General features: G+C 39.2%; 1 protein-coding gene across 1 annotated transcript in view; it reads right to left on the reverse strand.

Moving 5' to 3' along the window:
- Positions 1 to 23,937, reverse strand: part of sorcs3a (sortilin related VPS10 domain containing receptor 3a) — a 232,958-nt gene that overhangs the window by 63,235 nt on the left and 145,786 nt on the right. Inside the window, exons 5-7 of the mRNA XM_068726990.1 lie at positions 5,754 to 5,827; positions 4,433 to 4,497; positions 3,620 to 3,738 (exon numbers count right to left, since the gene is read on the reverse strand). Of these exons, the coding sequence (XP_068583091.1) occupies positions 3,620 to 3,738; positions 4,433 to 4,497; positions 5,754 to 5,827 (258 nt within the window). The remainder of the gene's footprint in view (positions 1 to 3,619; positions 3,739 to 4,432; positions 4,498 to 5,753; positions 5,828 to 23,937) is intronic.

Here is a 23,937-nt window from a genome sequence, read left to right on the forward strand (position 1 = left end):
AAGTATACTTACTTTATGCAGTCAGAGCAGTGTGGTCTGCATTTGCATTTATCACAGTCCTTGTAACATATGTACATCCAACGTCAAAGCACTAGTTTTAGTGAAATATGAGTTACCACAAATCTTTGCATTCAAACTATTAAATAAAAAGCTTATAGTGTTTTTGAGAATCAGTACAGTATTTACAGAAACATGATATCGCGTTAATGAAGTGAATCATTATATTGTTACTCTTAACTGCTACTACTGAATATAATAACAAAAAGCAGAATGTATTGGTTTAATGTTCTTCATATATTAGTAATATATATTTAGCAATAAATATATTTAGCAAAGTAAGGTTATACAAGGTTTGCACAGGCTGATGTGTGAGGCTTGGTGGACTGTGAGTGTGGAGGACTATGCAAATGATGGGTATTAGTTGTAACAGTTTTAGTTAAGTTTTTTTTGGAGGTAATGGGTAATCTAACTCTCTCAAGAGAGTGCTGTATAAGTTAAGGAACTGCTGGTTTTCAATATAGTGAAGTTTGTCGGAATACTGTTGGAGGTGGTGCGTTGGTCTGAGAGCAACCTTTGGAAGGAGATACTGTACATTTTGAAGAGGTAAGCAGAAAATATAACCCGACTGTTATATTGTAACCTTTATTCCTAAACACAGGTGCTAAAAACACATTTAACAGATAAAAAGCACCGCAACAATTGATGGAAGTAAATTTGAATAAAATTGAAGTTGTTGTGGACTAGCCATGTAATTATGCTGACTTTTCCTGTTGACTTTTAAATGCATGAAACCTCATTTGCACAATGTCATAGTAAATAATGTTCACGCCGTAGAGAGAATTAAAATACAACACATGAATTGCATCTGTGTTACTTGGAATTCAGGACATTACCATTTCAGATTTTTCTGTCGCACAAATCATGATTAATATGACACACCGGGCAGTGACTAGGCTGAATATTAAACTAGACTGGCTTCACAGCAAAACAAAGTACAAATGTTGAGGTTAATGTAAAATGAGTTTTACATATTCCTTTTGTGCCAAGCTTTTACATGAGAGTATCAATATGGAACCTTTGCATTGCAAACATATCTCTAGGATTTTGTGGCAGTAGAGGTGAAAATAGTAGCAAAGAAGCAAGCAAGATGATTATGATGCTGATACATTATCGACAAATACAACTGCTTGGTTTGTAGCCCTAGCTTCAAACTCTGATGCTCTAGGTACCCCTCTAGCGTCAGTTTTGGACGTGTCAGGGACGGTGTGACAGTTTCCGCTCATGCACACAGTGTCTTTTCAAAATCAATTTCAAAGTAGGTTTAATATTGTTTTGGTTTACTTTAGGCAACAACATGACTTGATTAGGTTTCGGCAACAAAAGTACTTGCTAAGGTTTATGATTAAAAACAGTATGTTAGTAACATATACTTTTCTCATGGCATGTATGCAAGTTATATAACAAAATTAAGGTAAATAAGTAATTGGTGGACACAAATGTTAGTTATTGTAACTCGAGATTCTATGAGTATGCCCATTTGTGCCTTTGGGCATAAGAAAAATCTTCAGTGCTCTGCACTTGCAACATATAACAGCCGTGCAATTGTAGTTCTGCTCCCAATTCAAACCAGTATTTCTTCAGCTAGCTTAAGTGTAGCCAGAGGATATTTTATTTTATTTATTACACTATATTTATCGTGTTGAGGGGGAAATTCTTCTCTGCATTTGACCCATCCCTGTACCAGGGAGGAGTGGGCTGCCCATGACAGGCGCCCGGGGACAGTGTCTTGCTCAAGGACACTTCGACTCAGCTAACGTCCCAGCCAAGGATCGAACTGCCCTCCGGTTCCCAGACAACCCTCTTAGCCTAGTGAGCTAGTCGTCCCCTAAGACTAGACATAGAGGACTATGCCTATACTAATATAATTTGTAGTTACAATACATAACTAATAACTAAGAGATTTGGCTGTAAAGTTACTGTGCTTCCATCCACTCTAATAGAAAGGCAGGTCGGCAAAACCAACAGCAAGCACAGGTCAAACATGGGCCTTTCCCAATGCACATGGTTTGTGCTGCGCTGCCCGAGGTGCACACATCACTGCACATTTCGCTAAAGTTTCACCAAGTTAAACTTTCACAAAACAGTGTTGGATTATGGTCCGAAAGCATTATTAATCGCCAGTTAGGAAACTCATTTGCCACCAAACAAACTGATACAAACAACAAACAATAGACATAGCATTCAATCTACACAACAAATTGAAAACACAGTAGAACAAATAAATGGTCAGTAAAGGCAGCTAGTCAGTATCGACGTTGACTCGCTCTTGGAGGGTTTTATATCCCATTTCCACTTCCCGCTAATTGGTTTGGGTTAGCCTGTTATATGGCAAACCCTTCACACGAACACGCAAACGGAGTGGAAATGGGTAGGGAGAGGTTGTAGTGGCCAGATTGGAATTTGGCCTAGGTACCATGGACAACTCAAGACAGTTTGTGTCAAAAGATTAAGGATACCCCATTTTCCTTGATACTAGCATATCCCATCCAAAGAGGGACACATTAGTGTATACTGATATTTATGATGTCACTTTCCCGAGGGGAACTCCGATGATGGAACAAGGTGGGTTCTCCAGTATGCCAGGTCTGATTTCAGTGAGGGAGGGATGGTCAGTATTCCCCTTTTGTGCCGAACTGGATCGAGGCTGAATCAATCGAACCACCTCCAGGGGGCCCTCACTGACTGTGCTGTCACCACTCTTCTCCCCATTTATAGTGAGACCAAATGTATTTAGGTGCTGTACGACTTTCACAATGTGGAGTGCAACATTCTCCTGGTAGGGGCTAAGGATAAGGTCGTCAGGAAAAACCCTGATTCCCTTTTCGGCTTCATGACTCCAGCACTGTTTCCATACGCTTCGAGAAAATGTGCAAATAAATAAATAAATGGCAGCCAGTTGTACTGGTATTGTATTTTTTGAAAGGAGAAACATAGGAACTTGCTGTGCTTGAGAATGACATGAATGCAGAAATAGGCAACTGAGCTGTGCTTCATAAGTGGGCATTTGCACATCTGCGGAGCATCTGTTGCCATTGTTTGCAGCCAGCTTTGAGTTCTCTACCGTTCTGTGAAAATGAGTTTCCTTCAGCCCATGGTAAGGCTGCCTCAAAGAAGTCGAACGAAGGTCGTGCTGGGATATCACCACTAACTTGCCCCGATGGGTGGAAGGTTAGTAACGCACATTTTAAAAGTGTATTGTTACCTGTCGATTTGAACACTGATTTGTTGTTGACTATGTAGCATTGTCATAGAGAGTGTTTAATAACAGATATTTAGCACTAGTTTGCACATGTGAAATACCGATCAGGCAGGTTGTACAGAGTACGAGAGACACATGTTGTTGTTCCTGTGTAGCGTAAATGAGCTAATAAAGGATTTGACACCGTGATATACGATAGTTACACAGACTCCTACTCGCCAATACCGATATAGCAATTTAAGCGTTATTGGAGGCCTTTCCAATACTGGTACCGGTATCGGAAGAAGTTTACATCTTACTCAGGGTTGGTAATGTCTACATACCATAATCCATCATGAGCCTGACTGTTTAGAACCATACCTGTATGAATATGTAATCATCTTGAACCACCAAAGAGCTGATGTCGATGTATCCAGGGAATGGGTAGTTCCTGTTAGCTTCTGTGCACATCGGAGCTCTGCATGTGACATACTGCACATCTGTCACATAGGAAGACAAACAGAAAACATGACATTTATGACTATTGTATGCTTATTGTAGTACACCTTAATATGTTGAGCTGCAGGATTAATACCTTATCTATACCACGATATATAGAAAGTGTCTTTGAATGGTTGCCGTTTTTTTCTCAATTATAGGCTTTAGATAATTAAAGTAGTGCTCAGAAGATATTTATGTGTGTCACTTGAACTGTGTAGGGTTGTACCCCACCCGTCTATGCAGTCTGACATTTGGACTAATTTGCCTCTCTTTGTATCACTAGATGTATTCTTATCATGTGTAGATACCACAAACAAGCATCCCGGCCTGTCAATCACACCTCGGTTATATGAGAAAAAAGCAATGCTTGTAGCTCACAGTGCTGCTACTCCGACATCACAGGCAGGCATAAACAGTTTCACCCATGTCACCTATGCAGGAACTTGGTGGTACTGCCATTCAGAGTTATAGGGCTGACATTCAGCGAGTGAAAGGGAAGAGGAGAAAGGCCATTTTAATCAAGAACCATGCACTGGGTTTATTGGTGGGCCGAGCCAGTGCTGTTACCCTGGGGGATGGCTTCTTATCTCTAGGGGAAATTTCCACAGAGACCTGTTCATTACTTGTCTTTAATGTGTGTGTGTGTGTGTGTGTGTGTGTGTGTGTGTGTGTGTGTGTGTAGGAGACACTCACTTCCATCTGGTGTATGAGCCTCCATGTGGACCAGATCTGGCTCCTTGTCGAGGCCGGAGACAGACCTTGGAGAGAATGACAAACCATAGAAGAATACATAACCATAACGACAATGAATAGAAAGGAATGTAAATGGGGAACAAAGAAGAAAAAAATACCAGCATTGTCAGCGCAGAGTAAGGGTGGAAGAGGAAACAGAAAAAAAGGGACAATAATCTGGCAGAGGCATTCTGCTCCTCTTATAGCTGTTTGTTTGTTTTGCTGTTTTTCACAGTAGGGAGAGTACTGGAATGTTTCCCCCATATTCTAAATGCATAAATCCATATTATGTCAAGCACATCCACAGCAACTCTAAGCCAGTTCTTTTGCAGCAACATTTTACAATGCAAAGACATATACAGTCTCCTCATCATTGAGGAAACTATAAGTGTATCTCTTAGTAAAATCTTGCTCATTTCATTGCTTGTGGATTAGACTGGATGGACGCAGCGTTCCCATTGTGGCAATATTTTTAATATCCCTTGAAGACAGATGAAGCCATTGTCTAAATGCAGCCAACTGGAGGCCTGCCTAGCCATTGCTAAAGGCCCATCCAGTGTTTAGATGTCCTTGAAAGGGCTTTGGTGGGGAAGGGCAAAGCCAGCAATGGATTGTACATATTTAGTATTAACCCACAATGGCACGGAAGTAGCTCCAGGTTTATGTAAGTAAGAGTGGATATAGCCACCGGCAATCTCAGGCACACCCCAGTCACCTCAGAGAGGGGGAGAGGAGCAATGAGCTGTTTGTGATGAGTGTGCACATCAGACATAGTAGGTACACTGCAGGGGGAGTGAGCAGCAGATGTGACTGGATGAGACAGGGTCGTCCCGGATCCATTATTAGTCATAGGTCCTCAAACTGTTTGTAAGATTTTGTATCTGCATGCATGTATCTGTAGAAAAACCCACCCCTCGTTTCTTCTATTGTTGATGAAAAAAATTATAACTTAATACTTGTGTGCAATATGCCTGGTATGAGCGGGACGTGTGTGAGAAATGAAGTGGAATGCGACATGCCCTCGGACGCTGAATGCTAAGTGTGTTCTGAAGGAGGAGATTAATCTCTGCCTGATTGTATCAAGGGGAAGGTGCAGAATTTCAGCAGCAACACCAGTCAGTCACATGCACAAGTTGTTCTAAGCCATCAATATCGCTTGCTCGGTCGAGCGGAACGCGCGGAACAGTTTCTGCATTCCTGAGTAAACAAAACTTTGGAGAAGAGGAGTGGTGCAGAGTAGAAGGAGAGGAATTGTGAAGATGTGAAAAAAAGGATGACTCACCAGTAGAATCTGTTTGGTGTGACACGTTCGTGGATGATCTGCCATTTTCTTCCGAAGTCCACGGAGCTGTACAACTGTGGAGAAAAAAAAAGGTAGTCTTGTCAGCAAGATGAATTCATGCCTGTACATTGGTCCAGCTCCTAATTAGACTGGCTGATTTAGACATAGTTACAGTGACGAGTGAGCTTGAGACATGGCTGGATAATTCCAGGGTAGAAGCTTGTCTGTTGCTATAGAGCATTATCTTGAGCTGAAATAGCGCTGAGCTGCTTTCACCATTACCAACTGGCCATTTAAGCTAACAAATTGTCACAGATATAGGCATCTCTATTCCCCTCTCCCCATACAAATTAGAGGGTGGGTTTCAACAAAGCACATAATACATTAAAACGGAAATAGATATGACATTAATACGGCCACTTTTAGCATGACCAGCAAATCATTTGGTTTGATTCAGTAGCTTTTAGCCTGCTGGTGTCTTGAAAACATAAAACTGTTTCTTCAGCACCCAATCAATACAAAGGTCCTGCAGAATGAGCGTACATGAACACAAGTAATGATATATAGCTCCACTGACGTGAACAGTATGTAGCCAGTGGCCCAATTTCAATGTATTAATTACATTTTCTGATGCCCAGGCAAACAATTAATAACGCGGGTGCATTTCCCAACACTGTATTGATTTATGTTGTAGACACAGCTCCCTATTGTTGTTACCTTGTGGTGCGGTGAGTCTGTGGCCCCAGTTGAGCTTGATGCTAATGTTCCTCCTTGTTGCCTTTAATCACAGCAAATCTGACACTTATTGAGATAACAGTATAGACAGTCACACCGCTGCAAATTTAATTGTCAGCTTCGCGAGGGAAAATCTATCTATGTCAGCAGGTGTGTTTTCCATTTAAAAATGACAGTTTAGTAGTTTTCTCAAAACAAGTACAGCATGCGTGCCATTCATGCTGTTGCAATATTCTGCTTCTAATTTGAAATTGTTGTGGTCTTTGTCTTGGTGTGGTCTTTGTATTTCACATTTGGATGTCAAACTCTATCATACAATTATTCCATCATATAATCATTCCTTGAAGGCCATATATCTGATAGGAGTTCTTGGCAATGATGGGCAATGGCAGGAGACATAAGCATATATATTAGTGTCCTGTGTTGTTAAGGCAAGGATCTAGTATTAGCTGGGAGCAAACATTTGTCTTTACCTTTATGCAGTTGAACAAAGTCTAAATATGCAGTACCCATTGCATTTTAACTACAGAAAATTAAATTTCTGATTCTCCCAACCTCAGTCATGAAAGGTTCCCCACTGGAGCCTTTGATTGGGTTTAACAGGGCAGCGAGCAGAGTCCCTCATCACTTCGGACAGTGACATATGACGCCAGCGGGCAGGCTCAGCCTCTCAGTCTCTCTTCATCCATCAGTTCAATGACATCTTAAATTTTAAAGCCTCTGAGCTGTCACAAAGTAAGCTTCATAGTTTCCCACACACTTCGATAAATCAAAAGCCCAGACCGCCAGCTGCCATGCCACCAACGGTGAAAACCAAGAAAAACGGCAAAAGGACAGGTTCTCAAACAGTGATTGAGGAATTGCAGAGATCAAGTGATTAGATTCATCTCTTCATGCTGATGGTAGATTTAAAAAAACATTTAGGTTGACCTGACTTGTGCATCAGGTTGCAGGTAATGTTAGACTTGCAACTGAAGGTTCTGTGAATTGCAGTTTGTAGACTTGTTAGGAGTTTGTAAAACATATTTTTAGAAAGTTAACACAGAGGCCAGTGTTTGTTTTCCACAATAGAAATGGAAATAAACTAAAAGGTAAAAAAAAGTGAACAAATGGTGGACAAATGAAGCAATTACTTATTAAAATTAGGGCTGAACAATTTTGAAAAATATATCTAATTGTGATTATTTTGACTGTTATTGCAATTGCGATATGATTTATGATATTAGAAAGAATGATAATTTTTACATTATTATTTTTACTTTTATTCAAATTATATATTGACACTCATTTCACCTTTAACAAATATTGAACCTCTTGCCCTTTGAAAATCTCAGAGGGCCATATTGTGATTTGGATAAGATTTGGCTTTGTTGTGCAGCCCTAGTTAAAAGGCCATCTGAGAGATGCAGATTGTAACTTTATTCTTCACCTAAAACATCTCTTCCTCAGCAGCTCTTTGAGCTTTGGTGCCTTGGTGGTTGAGGGCTATAACGCCAGCCATGAACCGCTATGTTCTTTGTTGCATCTTTCTCTCACTCGTTTCCTGTCAGCTCTGTCGTAGCGCCATCTAAAATAGGCTGAATTGTGTTGTGTGAACATTTCACTTTAAGTTTGCCCAGTGTGCCTGAAATCAGCTGATCTTGTCATACTTGATGTGTATAAGGGGGTGAGCTTCCCACACATACTTTTAGTATTAGTTTGTTGCTTTCATAAGGTCATGAAGATAGTATGCTCAAGTTTTCTGTAAAATGCTGATACAGATTGCCATTTTTATGTTTTATGTAATTTTTATTAGCTCACATAAAATATAGGTATAATATAGTTTTGTTTAAATTTAGAGATTGAGCAAGGAGATGGCTGAAAGAGACTAGTTACTGATTATACCTTCTGTTCTGTGCCATGAAAGTACAAAGAGATGTGTTATTCAACAGAGCTGTTTCTCCAGACAGCTCAACAACATTAATTTGGGAAAGCGCAAAAAATTATTAAAATTATTTCATACTCATCTTGAAAGAAGAAAACAGAGACAGAACATGAAATCAAATCAAAAACAAAATCAAAGAGTTAGAAAATACTTGCACTGAAGAAAATAAAGTAAACTTAGGAAATATAAATTTGATATGATATACCAAATAAAAACAACCTCTAAAACACAAGCATTTTGAAAGTAATACCGATAGCATTATTATTAGAGGTTAATGCTGATAATGATGTCACCCAACCCACAGTGGCTAGACTGTTTTATTGTGGAAGTTTAACACCCTCCCCCAGGTTAACACTGTTAGCTATGCCAGCACTGTTGCCATTGTCAGTGCTGTTAGCACCATTAGCTCCTAGACGCCGACTCAGACATCTCTGTGTGTGTAGCAGTGTGTAGGTAGGCAATCCTGACTGGGTTTTAGCTGCTGTGGTAGTAGGCCACTCACATGTCGTATTCATTCTTAGAATGCTTGCAGTGTTTCGCTGTGAGAAAAACCATACAAATAGTCATTTCTTTCTAGATATGGGCAAAATGATCGCTTGCAGGTATCGTCTGACTGTTTTTATATAATTTTGAACTGTATTATTCAGTCGATACCCAAAAAGGTATCAAGTACCCACTTCTAATAACAATGAATCAGGGTAATTCTCTCCCAAATCAACTTCAACAACAAAAATAAAAATAAATCATCAATACACCTGTTAAATATTCAGTGAGGAAGACCCTTACCTCAGAAGAACTGAGGAGAATCGGTAAAATCACATCACATAGGAGCACTAGTCAGACTGAAACCTGATAAAGATACCACCCTTCCATGAAGCTATCACACTATATCTGTTATCAACACTTACATAAAAATCATCAGCAAAGTGTTATCTTCAAGAATTAAAACTTTCACTGATCTATAGTAGATATTGATTAAACAGGTTTTCTCAAAGACAGACAGGCACACATACGGAGGCTATACAACATAATTCATCGGGTAATTTAGAACAACAATGAAACAATAATAGCTGCATTAGATGCAGAGAAAGCTTTTGACGGAGTCAACTGGACATATCTATACGCCACCATAAATAAAGTTGGGTTCGGGGAGTCATTTAGCCATTGGGTCGGACACTGTACAACTTACCCAGGGCTACAGTCACAATTAATGGGTTAATATCAAGTTTTACACTGCAGAGGTGAATAACAAATGGATGTCCACTTTCTCCTTCTCTTTTCGCTTCTATTTTGAACCTTTTTCTGCAGATGTCTGCCAGAACAATCACATTAAAGAATTACTATCCACTAGGATAAACCACAAATAAGTTTATACCCAGACAACATCCTACTCTACTTACAGAACCCACAAGTCTCAGTACAAGAAACCATGAACCTATTCAGAAGATTCTCTTAAATTTCAAACTACTCAATTAACTGGTAAAAATTCTGTAATCAATCTCCTGAATCCCACTCTCCCCATCATTCTGATTATTAGGTGACTTATCATCAATCACATCTCCCAAACACATTCTGGAAGTTTTTAAGATTTCATTTGAGATATGTGGCCTGTGACAGCCTTATACCCACAGTGTACATCCGGTGAGCTAAACTACTTCCTGAACAACATACACAGCACAACACATCTACTCTCTGGTACCCTAACCCTAACAATCTTTTTTCTTCAAACTAGATCTGTCTTTAATACACACACACACACACACACACACACACACACACACACACACACACACACACACACTGAGTAAAAACTTGCTTTTTAATAATTTTTATTATTATTGCTGTTATAATGTTTTGATCAATATTGCTGTGGTTGTTTATCACGCTACTTATGTATTACTTACCTAGAATCCTTATTGCAACGTTTACCTCCCAACACACATTTAAACAACAAATGTTTTACTTCACATTACAACTTATCCTATTACACACCCTGTGAAATACATACGACTAAATCATAGTAAAGCCACAGTACACCTCTGATATGTTATGAAAAAATAGACAAAAAATAAATATCATGAAAATTGGCTGGACTAGCCACCACTGCCAATAGAACTAATCTATATATACTTTCCCCTAATGTTTTAGTTTATGTCCTGTCTAGTGTCACCTGTCTTGTCTCAGTTCACTAAATAATAGAAAATAAAAACAACAGAAAAGTGCTCAAAATTAAAGCAATATGAGTGTGTATTGAATGATATACAATAAGATATCACTGTGTCTGATGGTGAACACTGCACTCATCCGAGCAGCTGGCTGTGTGCTGTTATCATTTATTTAGATAGAGTAGCCTTCCCACCAGTACAACACCAGGACACAAGGAGAGCAATGACTTAATCGATTACATTTGCCAAATTTACAAAAAACTAAATGTGAATTTAGAATATGTCATAAACAGTGTTTCATTAAGTTTATAAAGTTTCCCTTAACTCAACAACGCACAAAACTGTACGGTTTAAAGGGAATCTGGGGACTTTCTCCCTGGACAACAAGGTATATTGAGTGGATTGCAGTTTGAATAAATGGTTAAAACAGACTATTCAAAGACATCTGCTTCTTGTCTTAGCAAGTAAGAGAGCTCAAAGTCATCATTTGCATAACCTTTTTGTTTGCACTTAGTGGGCCATCGTCCTAACACATCTCCCAGCCCCGACAATCTGGATCGTCAAACTACAAATTTGATGTTTTCTGCCACTTATTGTAGAATCCAAACAAAGTACCTTCTTTAATTTATTGTCTTTTTTCCCTTTATCTTACTACATCTTTGTGTATTTTCTCCATGAAAAAAACACTCATTGTATGTTAATCCATGTTGGCCCTCTATTCAAATGGGCATCAGCTGTTTTATAGGAATATGATGTACACACTCCTACCTCTCTTCAGGTTGTCAGATTTGATAGGAGGTTGGCTATAAAGTTGGCTATTAAGCTGCACTTCATTTTAAAGGTGAGAACATAAAAATTAAATGAACTAGCAAAATGAGAGTACAATTATTTTTTTTGTTGACTAATACTCAAAGGACCAAAATGGGACTAAAACTATGCTCAGAAGAATATTTGTAAATGTTTATGACATACATAAATATATTATTTAGACAGTTGGTAGAAAAAGTTAATGATAATATGCTGGCAAAGCTTGGTTATAAAAACAGAAGCATTCAAGGGGCAAAAAGGTCTTTCCACAGCGCAAGTAAGCTTCCTTGTCTCAGGAATAATTTATGTTAAGTGAGATACATGGAAGCGCACTTAAACAGTGTTTACACATAAGGTGTCAAAGCCAAAAAAGTATCACTCTGTGGTTTGGATCAGACCCAAGGTCTTTGAGGAATATGTCACACAAGAAAATCAGTCCAAGCTGCACTGGTTTTTATCTCATTTAGCCATCAAACTATTTAAAGCATGCTGCAGGCTGTCAGGCATAACGAGCAGGTTCGGATTCACTACTCTTAGCTTGGATATAGATTGCAAAATATTTACGTATTGGGAATTTCTTTTTTTGTTCTTGTAAATTTTACATGTACTTTACATGAAATAATCTACAAGGGGAGGTTAGGTAAATCAAACAAAGATGGAACTTAAATGAGAAATAAATGTATTCAAACTCTTTACGATTTACACATCAACCATTAAAAGATGTATTTCATAATTTAAATTTTTCTCTTTTCAGAGGTATGGCGGAAATGCTTGAGGGAAATGAACATTAAGTAGTTGGGTAGCAACAGCAAATCTAACAAAGCCTGTTGTAAGTGCTCAAGATGAAATATGAAACGGAGTAAAAGATAAATGGCAGCTCTACAGTGGCTGTCTACCCTTGAAATCAATTCTAAAAACAGTTCTTAATCTTTGTAGTGGTGGTGCAGCGAGTTAGAGTTCCCTGTGGACTGAATGACATGGGTTTTCAATGTTCCAGGGGGCCCATACTACTCTCTCACCCTGCTAGGTTTCTGCTGCAAACTAGCAATTGTTAGATGTGAGGCTACGGTACCATATACCAAATCTACCAATTGTCACTAGCTAAGATAATAGTCCAGGGTTGTCCTTGCCTCTCACTGTGAGCTGTAAAAAAAGTCTGCAGTGAAACAGAGAGGTAAAAAGAGACAGAGAGACAAACCATTATTCTCAGAGCAGATGATAAAGTGTGGTGTACCTGTGCAACCAATTAGTGACAGGAGGCCTATGCGGGATTGTTCTGTGACCCTGCGAACGCTTGTTCTCGTGGGATTTCCAACCATTACCAGATGCACCATGCTACTATCGCCCGCTGATTTGATCATTCCTACCCGCAACAATATCCTCTATTGACATTCTGTCTGTTCCATTCTGCAGTGAAAAAAGGACATTATGGATTTTACTTGAGGTACTGGGCTGTAAAAGTGGATAAAAATGTTAGGGATCATGTCCCTGCTTCTTTTGTTGTTGTTTCCCATTGCAGCAGATACAACTAGACACTGAAACATTACTCTTCAGACTAGCAGTGATCCTATCATGTTAGTATCAGATTTGCGATATAATCAAGTTGAAGGTTCAGCTCATCTTTCGTGTTCACTAGCCCTGGATTTTATCTGTCCATATTTTGAAACTTGTGCATCACTTTAAAATAATAATAATAACAATACATTTTAAAAGTGCTTTAAAAGGCACTAAAAATAAGCTGCATTGGTCCTGATCGTCATCATTATTACTATAAAATATTATTTAATTGTTTTGTTGATTTAAACAATGTCACTGAATTAATTATTTTCTCTGTATTAAATGTTAAGGCAATTTTCTTATTTTTTCACAGTCTTGAAAATGGCAATAATTAACAACATTATTGATTTTTATGCATTGCATCAAACATGCAGCAAATTGCAGTGCTGGATAAGACAGCAGCAATGCCCCTGGTGGAAACCAGGAAAATAGCATGCATTTGCTCAATAGGACAAACATGAGGAAATGGCTCAATCTGGTGGAAAATAGTATAAGGTACAATGTTGAAGTCAGAGCTTAAGATCAAAAGCCTAATACAATATAATGCATGCTGTTATGCTGTGATGGCAGTGGGATCAAACCTTGTGGTTTTAATGGGTTTCAGTGGACATTTTTGTCCTTCAGGGTCTGATTGACTATATTTTGACTACACATTTTGTTAGAGGATTTATAGGAGTTGAGGTTTAACTTCAAAAATATGAAAAAAACACACCTTTGCCAAAATGTATGCCATATGCATAAACATAGCCAAAATGATTGAAAATACTCAAAAAGCCCAAAATGTTCCTAGTGAGGCATAAGGGTTAAGATTCCCATCTCTGATATTTCTGCTTCCACCCCAATACAGGGGAGTTAAAGGGAACTTCATTAGTGTGTGCACAACATTAGAAAATTGCATTTAAAAATGCAACAGTTAGAGCAAGTTATCAGCAGTTTAATAGGGGCTATCTCTTTGTTGGATAGAAGTTCTATTAAAAACGGTGCCGATTGTTGAGGCAGAAATCTCAAAATCTGGAGAAATACAACCCAAACTATCTGCATGACTAGATACCACTTGATGATAGTAAAATAATGTCACTAACGGCTGTTTCCCTGGTTGGAAATCAACAGAGCTAGTCAGAGCTTTGTTTAAGAATGTAAATGTGATCTGAGTCAGAGTCAGAAAATAGCTACCATCACAAAACTGGTGACAGAAGAATTGCCTCAAAAATAGCCCCAAACTTGTGTGAGGTTGACAAATAGAACCACGAATAGTCAATATAATCTGAAAACATGAAGTTCTTCACAGCTTCTGTCTACTGAAAATGAAGTATACCTCAGTCGCAACTAACTGGTTAGGACAAAAAGGCATTACATGAAAAATACCACAAAATGTTGCGGCCCTGTTTCTCATTCATAGTTAGTAAAATGAGCCAAAAGGACATTTTGATTAGCCATGTGATTGGAAAATGAAACACAGGCAGGTAAAAGGAGAACGAGCGAGCTCCTACTGACAGAAATATTCTACAATCTCTTTACTTCAAAGTGCGGGTGCTATATCATCATGGCTTTTGCCCTGATGTTTGGTTAATGTGTGTAAATCATTTCTATGGACACACTGCAGTAACAGAAAGCAAAGCATGGGTTTTCTGCCTTTTTTTGTTCTTTCTGCAGCAACATTCTGCCACCCAGCAAAGCTCTGTGCATTGAGAACTTCAAAGCACAAACAACTCATACATGTTCAGAAAGAAGAATCAAGACTTGGGAGTTATGGAAATGATAACTGCTGCATTATAGCCCCCTGTGTCCCACACATTTGATATAAGTCACTTTTATAACTTCTAATTAAGTCTCCTATAAATTCTTGATGCATCTATGTACAGTGTTCTAAATCAAACTGCTTCTGTTGGCATCGCCTTGGCATATCCCATATGGGAGGGAAGAGGAGGGCTGGTTTTACACCCCACAATTTATGGAGCCTGCAAAGTACACAGCAGTAGGGATGATCCTATAGAGGGAGGTATAGGAAATGGCTATGCAAATGAGCCGTCTGGATCGTTCTGAATGAGAGCCCATAACGACTTTAGAGTATGATTGCCACTGTATTTGGTACAGATAAAAAAAATGATTGACACAAAAGTGAAGTAACTGGTTTGATCCTCTTTTTCCGTGGGAAAACGTGCTGCTGTTCTTTGTTTCACACTTTATTGTGTAAAAATGCCATGATAACCTTTCTTCATATTGTAATTCAAGTTGTACCCCAGGGTAGGCAGTTTTATAGTTTTATTTTTAAATAACGCCCTAACAACACAAACAAACCCGGACCCAACATTTTCTCTGAAATGATTCGCCCTTATTGTTAGGCTCACTTTTTGATAAGTTTGTCTTCCTTTTTTTGGGTTACTTTGCAATATCATGCGATGGATTTTCTAAAGCCTGAAAACAGAGCCAAGAGGTTTTCTCTCAACCTCTTGAATTACAATATGCTGAACGTTTATTACAGAACTTTTGGCAAACATAAACTACCTACTAGGAGTGGCTGGTATGAAAGTAACTGGTATGAATTTGCTTTACTGTACGACTTTGGACTACACCATGCTGACTGGTAGAGTCCAGAGATGCTGGACTTTTCAGCTGGCCATGACCAGAGAAACAGTTTCATATTTCAGATTTTTTGCTGGTGACATTTACAGTTTTGCCACCGCCACATGACTATTTTACATCAGCACACAGCGGCACAGGCTGTAACATCACAACCACATACACAACATGAGTAAAGCTCACAATTTCTCAATGCAAGTCTAAAATAACCCAGAGAGGAACAACCTTAAAATCATTTGGAACAACTAACTAAGAAACCTCCTTTATTGTATGCTATCATGATGTCTTCAAATGCGGTCTTGTAAAATGTAGTTTGTGGTGAGAAACTTGAATTAGCTGATTGAAGGAGATTTTTTATTACAATTATGAGAAATATGACCTGTTTAACGTCCTAGCTTATAATACATCATTAAAACTAAGAAGGCCAAGATGTTTTTAATCAAAGCAAGTATTTAGATAAAAATACAATAATTTATTTCCTATTAATTTGTGTTAGTGTTTTCTGCAAATAACCACTATAGATGACAAAAAACAAAGTTGTAAGAGCCAAATTCAATTTGCTGTAAAATATTTATTTGCATTTACATGTTGAAATTGAATCAGTCGTGTTTCTGCTTTGAATGTTACAAGGATGTTGTTATCAATGTTTATTGTAGGAAATACACGTAAGTGACAGACTTCCGTCACTCTAAATACACTTTGTGACAGTTAGTTCCGACTATTAGTAGTATCTGGAGGAGAGTGGAGCCGCATAGTTTTCCGACCGTGTTTTGTGGATTATGTTGTGTAACAATTTGTGGATTTACCTGTGGACTTTTTGAGTGTGTCGAGATAAACGGCGATACCTTGAGGAATAAAGGATGTTGTTTTCACCAACTTGTACGAGGGAAATTGGATCAATGAACCCTTTTTTGCTTTCACCTACGAGAGGTGTTGGTGTGAGCTGTGTGCATAGGAGCAGAAACACATGTCAACTTAAAGTTGGACTGTGCTGCAAGTTTTGGACGCTGCATTAGTCGGAAAACTTGCTCCTCACGGAAAAGAAAGCGTTTGGGATAACGATCGGTTTATCGAACACAAGAGGAAATTATGACGCAAGGTGCCAGCCTACAGCTTTGGACCGACTCTGGTAAGCATGTGCAAATAAGCTAGCTTGCATCATACTGATGGCTGTGGAGCGTTCTGCCAGTAGCGTGACTCTAGTAGCTGGTAATCAAGTTCATGTGGATAAGGTACATTAACAGTGTTACTGAGAAGCAAAAGGAGCCTGATTGAAACGTAGTTATGGAAGAACAGGAGGAAGAGTTTGTCATAGGGAACAAGCAAGTGAAAATGACAGAAATAAGGAATTAGCTAATACAACAAAGACTGAGTAAGCTAGCTCAGCTAACAAGCAAAATGAGGGGGATAAAACGACTCCAGGACGAGGATGCTGATGTTAGCACTGTAAAACGAAAACTGAGAGCTGATTACCAAGAGTTACTCAGCGACTTTGAAGAGAAAAACTATCCATCCGCCTTAAAGCAGAAGTGGAGAAAGGTGCAGTACTAGCTAAGGCTGCTACATTAGAACAAAAACAAGAGTTGGAAAGGCAAGAAGCTGAATTAAAGGCCAAAAGAGAGGACTTGAACTTGAACATTGTTTTAACAACTTCAGATGCTAAGCTTAAAGCATTGGAAGATTTTGACACTGGGCGCATGACGACAGTACATTGAACGCAAGGAATAAACGATGTAAGAGAAAACTTAGCATCAAGAGAAAGGCATGAGTATTGAGCCACGTGGAGAGTGGTCCAGTCCATTTTCCTAACCCACAGTCAAGCGATTATGGTCGTTCAGTGGAGCCGTCCAGGAACGCTGATATCAGTGGCAATGTTGTGGAGACATTATGGAGCGTTATGGAGCAGCAAGCTAATATCTCAGAGCTAATGATGAAGCAGCACAAAGGATTGACTTTGCCGCCGTTGGACATTTCCACCTAGGAGACCTGCTTGATTACCATCTGTTCATAAGGGCCTTTGAGCATGGAGTAGAGGACCGCACTGATAATGCCAAGGATCGGCTCTACTATATGGAGTAGTTTACTTGTGGTCAGCCCTGAGAGCTAATTAGAAGCTGTCTCCACATGGATCCCAAGAGAGGATACAACAAAGCCAAGCAGCTTCTCAAAGAACAGTTCGGAAATGAACACAGACTTGCTGTGGCCTACATTGATAAAGCCTTAAATTGGGCTTCCATCAAACCTGAGGATGGGGAATCTTTAAAGGCCTGCTCACTTTTCCTTACTGGATGCTGCAATGCCATGATGGATATTAGCTAACTGGAAGAAATGAACAATGCTGTCAACATGAAAGCTATTGCCACAAAGCTACCTTAAAAGTTGAGAGAAAGATGGAGGGGAATCGCATGTGACATCCAGGAACAGAAGCACAGGCAACTTTAAAGACCTAATGGCTTTATCCGTAGACAAGCCAAATTGCTATGCATCCAATATTTGCAAGAAAACCTTCACTACACGCACAATGCACATTAACCACATGGTTAAAGACGCAAAGCATGCAAAAGGGTCCCTCAGACATTGTTGCAACAAACTCATGCATGTTTTGTAAAGGACAACACAGCATAGATTCATGTAAAAAGATGAGAGGGAAGCTACACAAAGAATAAATTGAATATTTGCGTGGCAAAGCGCTGTGTTTCAGCTCTTTAAGGCATGGACATATGAGCAAAAGCTGCAGAGAAAAGCTTTGCTGTCAGGTGTGTTCTTTAACACATCCCACACTCCTGCATATGAAAAGACAAGATGATGCAACAGAACACGAAAGCAAAGCTACTGACAATACAGAGAGCAGTTTTGGCCTTGCAGTCATCAGTGCAATGATTTGTGCTGAAAATAAAGTAAAGAGTCACTGGGGCCGGCAAAGAAGAGTGTATACTCTCAATAGTTCCTCTCGGAGTCAAAACAACAACAGGAAATAAAACAGTGGAAATGTATGCCTTTCTTGATCCAGGAAGTACAGACTGCTTCTACCCAGAGTAATTTATGAACCAACTTAAAGTTAGTGGAAGGAGAACAAGCATCTTATTAAGAACAATGCAGTGGGCCGTCAGGCGTTTAGGCCTTCTCTGCTGGCCTGAACAGAATCACAAAGTTGGACGTGCAGCTCAGTATTAAGGTGCAGCTCTGCAGTAAGGTGCAGCGTGCGCCGTGATTGGTCAGTGGGCGGGTGCGTGACGAATGGGAACCTTAAGGAAGCTGGCAGAAGTTAGTTGGTGTAGTAAGAGTTCAAATTGAAAGATATGGAAGAAATTATGATATTTTTAGGGTTTTGCTTGGTGTAGTTTATTTTTTTACCTAGCTTTGTTTTTTTAACACTCAATGGCTGAAGGAGGAGGAGAAACGGATTTAGAGGTGAAGTTACTGACAACGACTTTCTCAAGAAGGACATTTCAGGAAAAGCTGGACATAGTAAGAAATGGTCAGTCAACCCCACAGCTAGCAGCCCTGACTCAGCCAGGAAAAGGATTTGTATGAACGGTGTTCCTGGCTGACAACGTCGGTGAAGCGTTGCCCCGGGTGACATGTCTCGTTAAAGGATCAAACGTGACAATATCAAACTACATATTGTCGTGTTTTTAAATAAACATATAAGCACATGAGAACAATCTGATCTTAAATGCAACTCTTTATTAGCATAACTTCCACATGTACGTTACTACCACGATACAGACTCCCTCCAGGTTCCCATGCTTCACCTACATTCCCCTGGGTCCTAAGTCCCTCCCAGTACAGCTTCCTATCATCCTCTATATACCAATATACATGTATAACAAATACCACACATATTACACGGTAATCAGCGTTGCATATGTGTCTGACCAAAATACCCCAAAAAAAGCAAAAAAGAAATGTTCAAAGTTTTTTTGTTTGGAATATGTGTAATAAGCAAATCATTTAGTTATCTCTATTGAGAATTTAACAAACGTAAAAAATAAATAAAAAAACACAACAGACGTAGATAGGTTTGCAGTTTTCAAGGTGTATATTTCAAATTGCATCTATTAAACAAACTTTATGAAAATAAAGTTATGAACACCGGCTGAATATCTATTATCAGATTTATTATCACTGTATTTTAACTGCTACTGTGTAAAGGGAATACTGCTGTTAAAAATGTGTTTAAAGTGTTTGCAAACCAAATGGTATTGCACTTTTGTTCATATAGCAGTACTTTTAAAATAAAAGTGCGCAATACACTACTTTTGAATTCATTATTGAATTTTGCGCATAACAATGCGATTAATCGCAGAAAATCATGCAATTATTCGCGATTAAACATTTTAATCAGCACTAGTTTTTATGTACATTACTTGAGTAAAGTACACACCAACCCAGTTCAGACAGGAAGTTCCTGAAGCGGCCTGAACCAACAACATCCGACATTTTAAACATTTTTGATAGAATAATCCTTACTCAAGGTCCACTTATTAGCTAACTTTTCTTGAGCTTTCAACCAATATTATGGTCTTAATCGGCCAATGGTATGAGTATAATTATTTTGTCAAAATACTTTTTGAAGGTCAAGAATGCTCTTTAAAGTACCATTTACACTTCACTGTCATAGCTTGATTATGACAGACATTATGTAATTAGTGTATAGAAATAGCAACCAATATTTACTCTGATCATACATTCAATTCCATTTGAAAGATGAAAGCTTTTATATGAAAGAACAGCAATGAGATTATTATTCCTATAACACAGTTATTGACCTTATAGTGCTATTAATGCTTAAACAGACAACTGGCAATTAATTAAACAACTAATAACAGATGGTCCATGTGACATTTTATCATATTATATATGCAAGAAAATATGCAGAGCCACATTTGTCATCTTGGGCACATTGTGTGCCTACATGCTGTTATTATTATCACAGTCTAATTGAGCATTTCTCGGAATCAAGAATAAATCTTTAGAAAATCAGGATTGAGTTTACTTTAAGATATTCCACAAAGTAAAAAGTGTATTGCAACATGAGCATGGTGGGGTGTTCAACCAATTGTTGCTAGTACATGCTCAACAAATTAAAATATTATCCTGTATGATTATCAGCGTCAAACACTAATGTGTGCTCAGTCAAGTGTAACAAATGGATTCCCTCCGGCTTTGTGCTCACTTTCATGCTGCACCACCTCCTCTGGGTTCCCTCAGTGATTCCTTGTCATGCTATCTTGTTGTCTTACAGCTACATAACCACCGATAGCAGGCAGCACACCTGCCTGGCAGTAACAGAGGCACTGTCTATTGTCAGATGACAGTGAGGCATGTGCTTAACTTTTTTGAGAAAATAAGCCACACAGCATATTGTTGTTGGAGGTCATTGAAAATCCCCACAATGCTTTTAATTCAAGCCTGTCATGTACTGTATTGGTCAACATGCATAAAAACCAGGGCCTCACAATCTGTGTATAGTATTAAGTAGCTCACTTCAACCTGGGCCTTTAGGCAATAATTTTTCTCCAATTAACAATAGTTATGCTGTGAATTGCTGAGTCCATATGCATGAAAATGAGCCCTATTATCTTCATTGTGCTAGCAAGTGCACTGTCTGTATTGTCCTGATCATGTGTTTCAAATTAGAGTCCATTAAAAGTACCCTGGGAGGGCGGGCCCGCTGCAGCCTGATGGAGCGCGGCAGAGCTGTCGCAGCTCAGGACATGGGAGCTGAGCACTAAAGATACCTGCCATCTGGAGAGTCACCGAGTTGAGAAATGCACTGCAGCAGCGGAGCAGCCTCTTTGGCTCGAGCTCAACACCAACTTTCAGATAGGGGCTGGATCTGCTCAAATAATGTGATAGATTTGTAGGTAGTGTTCTGGTTTGTGAAGAGAATTAGGAAATGTCATTTTGTATTAAAGGTAACCACATTGGGTATTTTTCAAGTCCAGCTGTAATCACAGTTGCATTTATTTATGTGACAGCATACAGATCTGCTCTGTGTCCTTTTGAAAAATCTGTACCAAAAAGGGTGGAGTTATGCTATGAATTTAATTTTTTTGGTTTGGTGGTGATGGTCATCATCACATATATCAGTCCGAACACTGTTTCTCTATCAATGTAGACATACCAATGTAGACATTTGCATAAAGCCAAACACAGTATTTGATTAGAGAACTCTTGACTATCAGCACACCAACAGCTGTAGCACCACACAGAAAGAATTCTGCACCTTGGTTTTTCTGAACAACCGATAAAACATCTAACAGGTAAAAGTACACAGTGTGCCATCACCCGGGGCCAGGTGGTAGATGGGTGCTACTTCCCCTTTAAGGATCAGCAGCCACACCACAAGATGGCCGCCGAGGCAACAACTACAGCTCCCAGATGGCCTCACCACTCACCCAGGTGTGGGTGTTTAAGCCACCTGATTGAGGCTGGACTTAATGGCTGCAGGAGGAGAGGAGAAGAGGAGAGAGCACACGGCGTGAAGGAGCACCGAGCACTACACAAAGTAAAGTTCCGAACCAGAGTGAAGAGGATTTGAAAGGAAGAAGACCCTGTTGTTGGTGAAAAGCCAAGGACACTCAAAGTTGAGTTTTTTTGTCTAATACTGTTCTGCTTAATGAACCATTACCTCCACGTGGAAGCTTTTTTGTTTGTTTGTTTTGGATTTTTGACAAAGAGACTTCCCTGAGTTGCCTAGCAGAATAAGAATAAAACGTGACCTTACGAGAACCTTTTGCTTTTTGTTATTTCCCTTGCACCACCCCACCCTAGCCGGCCCTAGTGACCTCTCATGACGCTACAACAGCTAACATCAGTTTGCAGCTAGTTAGCTGTAGTACGATGATCAACCTACTTTCTAACGTCAATATAGATTGTATAGACAGCAAGTTATCACTGCCAACTCATCAGACACTAGCATGTGGTCAGAGGCCCTACGTTTCACACTCTCATACTTTAGGTTATCATTGGGCATCAGTTTTGGACATGTCAGGGACGGCATGTCACGTTCATCATCAATCATCCTCATTCAACATAGGGTATTTTCAAAATATTTCACAGGAAATGTGCAGTTTCCTCTTGTTACATGCTCAAAGTCTCTTTTCAACATAAACCTCCAACTTACGGTTCACTTAGTTTTACAATAACCAGCACAAGTTGGTTTCACTGCACCTCTGTGCCCTTGCGATGCTGAGCTGTCAATCACACACATCCACTGGCCTGTTCCCACTTAAAGGAGTTTTGCTGTTGTATCCCTAAAAATATTTGTTTCTTCCTTTTTTATTTGGAAAAATGTAACGGTTAACATCAATTCATTTTGACAAGGATTTTTGACTTGAAACACAAACTTCAATTAAGTTCAGATTCAACGAAATGGGGAAATGAGCCATGCCATAGCCAGTGACTGACAGTAGACTGAGGTCTACAGCTTAAGCATGATGTGTTCAAGCAGAAGAAAGTGACCCTGGTTTAAACCACTCTTGACTATAATCACACTGTGACAAAGATAACTTCTTCACCAGCGAACAGTTTACTCTGTATGAGAGTAACACTCAGAGTCTGTATATCAGAGGTTTAAATTAAGAATCCTATTTAGCAGGCGAAAAGGTGTCAGCTGAGGATTACAATGACAGAGAAAGATCCTGAAAGCAAAGCAGTCAGGGATGTAGGCTTATGGCTTCCTATTAAATAAGGTTTGAATTAAAAGAGCTCATCTAACTAAAGAGGACTTTTCATAACCAGAATCTATGGCCACAGACAATATCACCCACATTAGGAATGTTACAAAATGGAAAATGCTAATTCTTTTTTTATAGAGTAGATGCAAATGGAAAAGCATGAAAGAAAGGGGAAAAAATAAATCTTGAATAATGTCTTCCCCCTCTCTCCCTAAATACTTTATTGACTCTTATGTCCCCATTGCATTTCTGGAAACGTTTAGCCAGGATACAATTCAACTAGAAATAATTAACAGCATAAATTTGCATCATTAGAGTGGATTAAGTCAAACAATGTTTGCATGTCGAAGGACTGAAGGGACCGTGCGTCTCTCTGAGAGGCCCTGTTCTTTCACATTTGTGGTGGGCTGTGGGCTTCCCATGGGAAAGCGGATTATTATATGAGAGGCAAGGATGCAGACACATTATTTAAGTAGTGTTTGGGTCTTGAAGAGAAAAATTGTTTGAGCACATATGTTTGTGTATGCTAGCGTGTATGTGTAAGAAAGCAGCGATGAACAGAAGGTGAATTACAGGCAGCATTGTACTGTTTGAATTGTCCCCTGAGCCTCATCCAATCACAACCTCAGCAGCTAAAGTAACTTGCCCATTTCCCTCAACAGAGCATTTTCCCATATCCCAGGCTTACTCTACTGACTGCTAACACCCGCTCCAAAATCTACTTGGATAGC

The sequence above is a fragment of the Cebidichthys violaceus genome, unplaced genomic scaffold (assembly GCF_023349555.1).
Source record: "Cebidichthys violaceus isolate CVI_PGR_0920_01 unplaced genomic scaffold, fCebVio1.0.p SCAF_4, whole genome shotgun sequence".
Lineage (NCBI taxonomy): Eukaryota > Metazoa > Chordata > Actinopteri > Perciformes > Stichaeidae > Cebidichthys > Cebidichthys violaceus.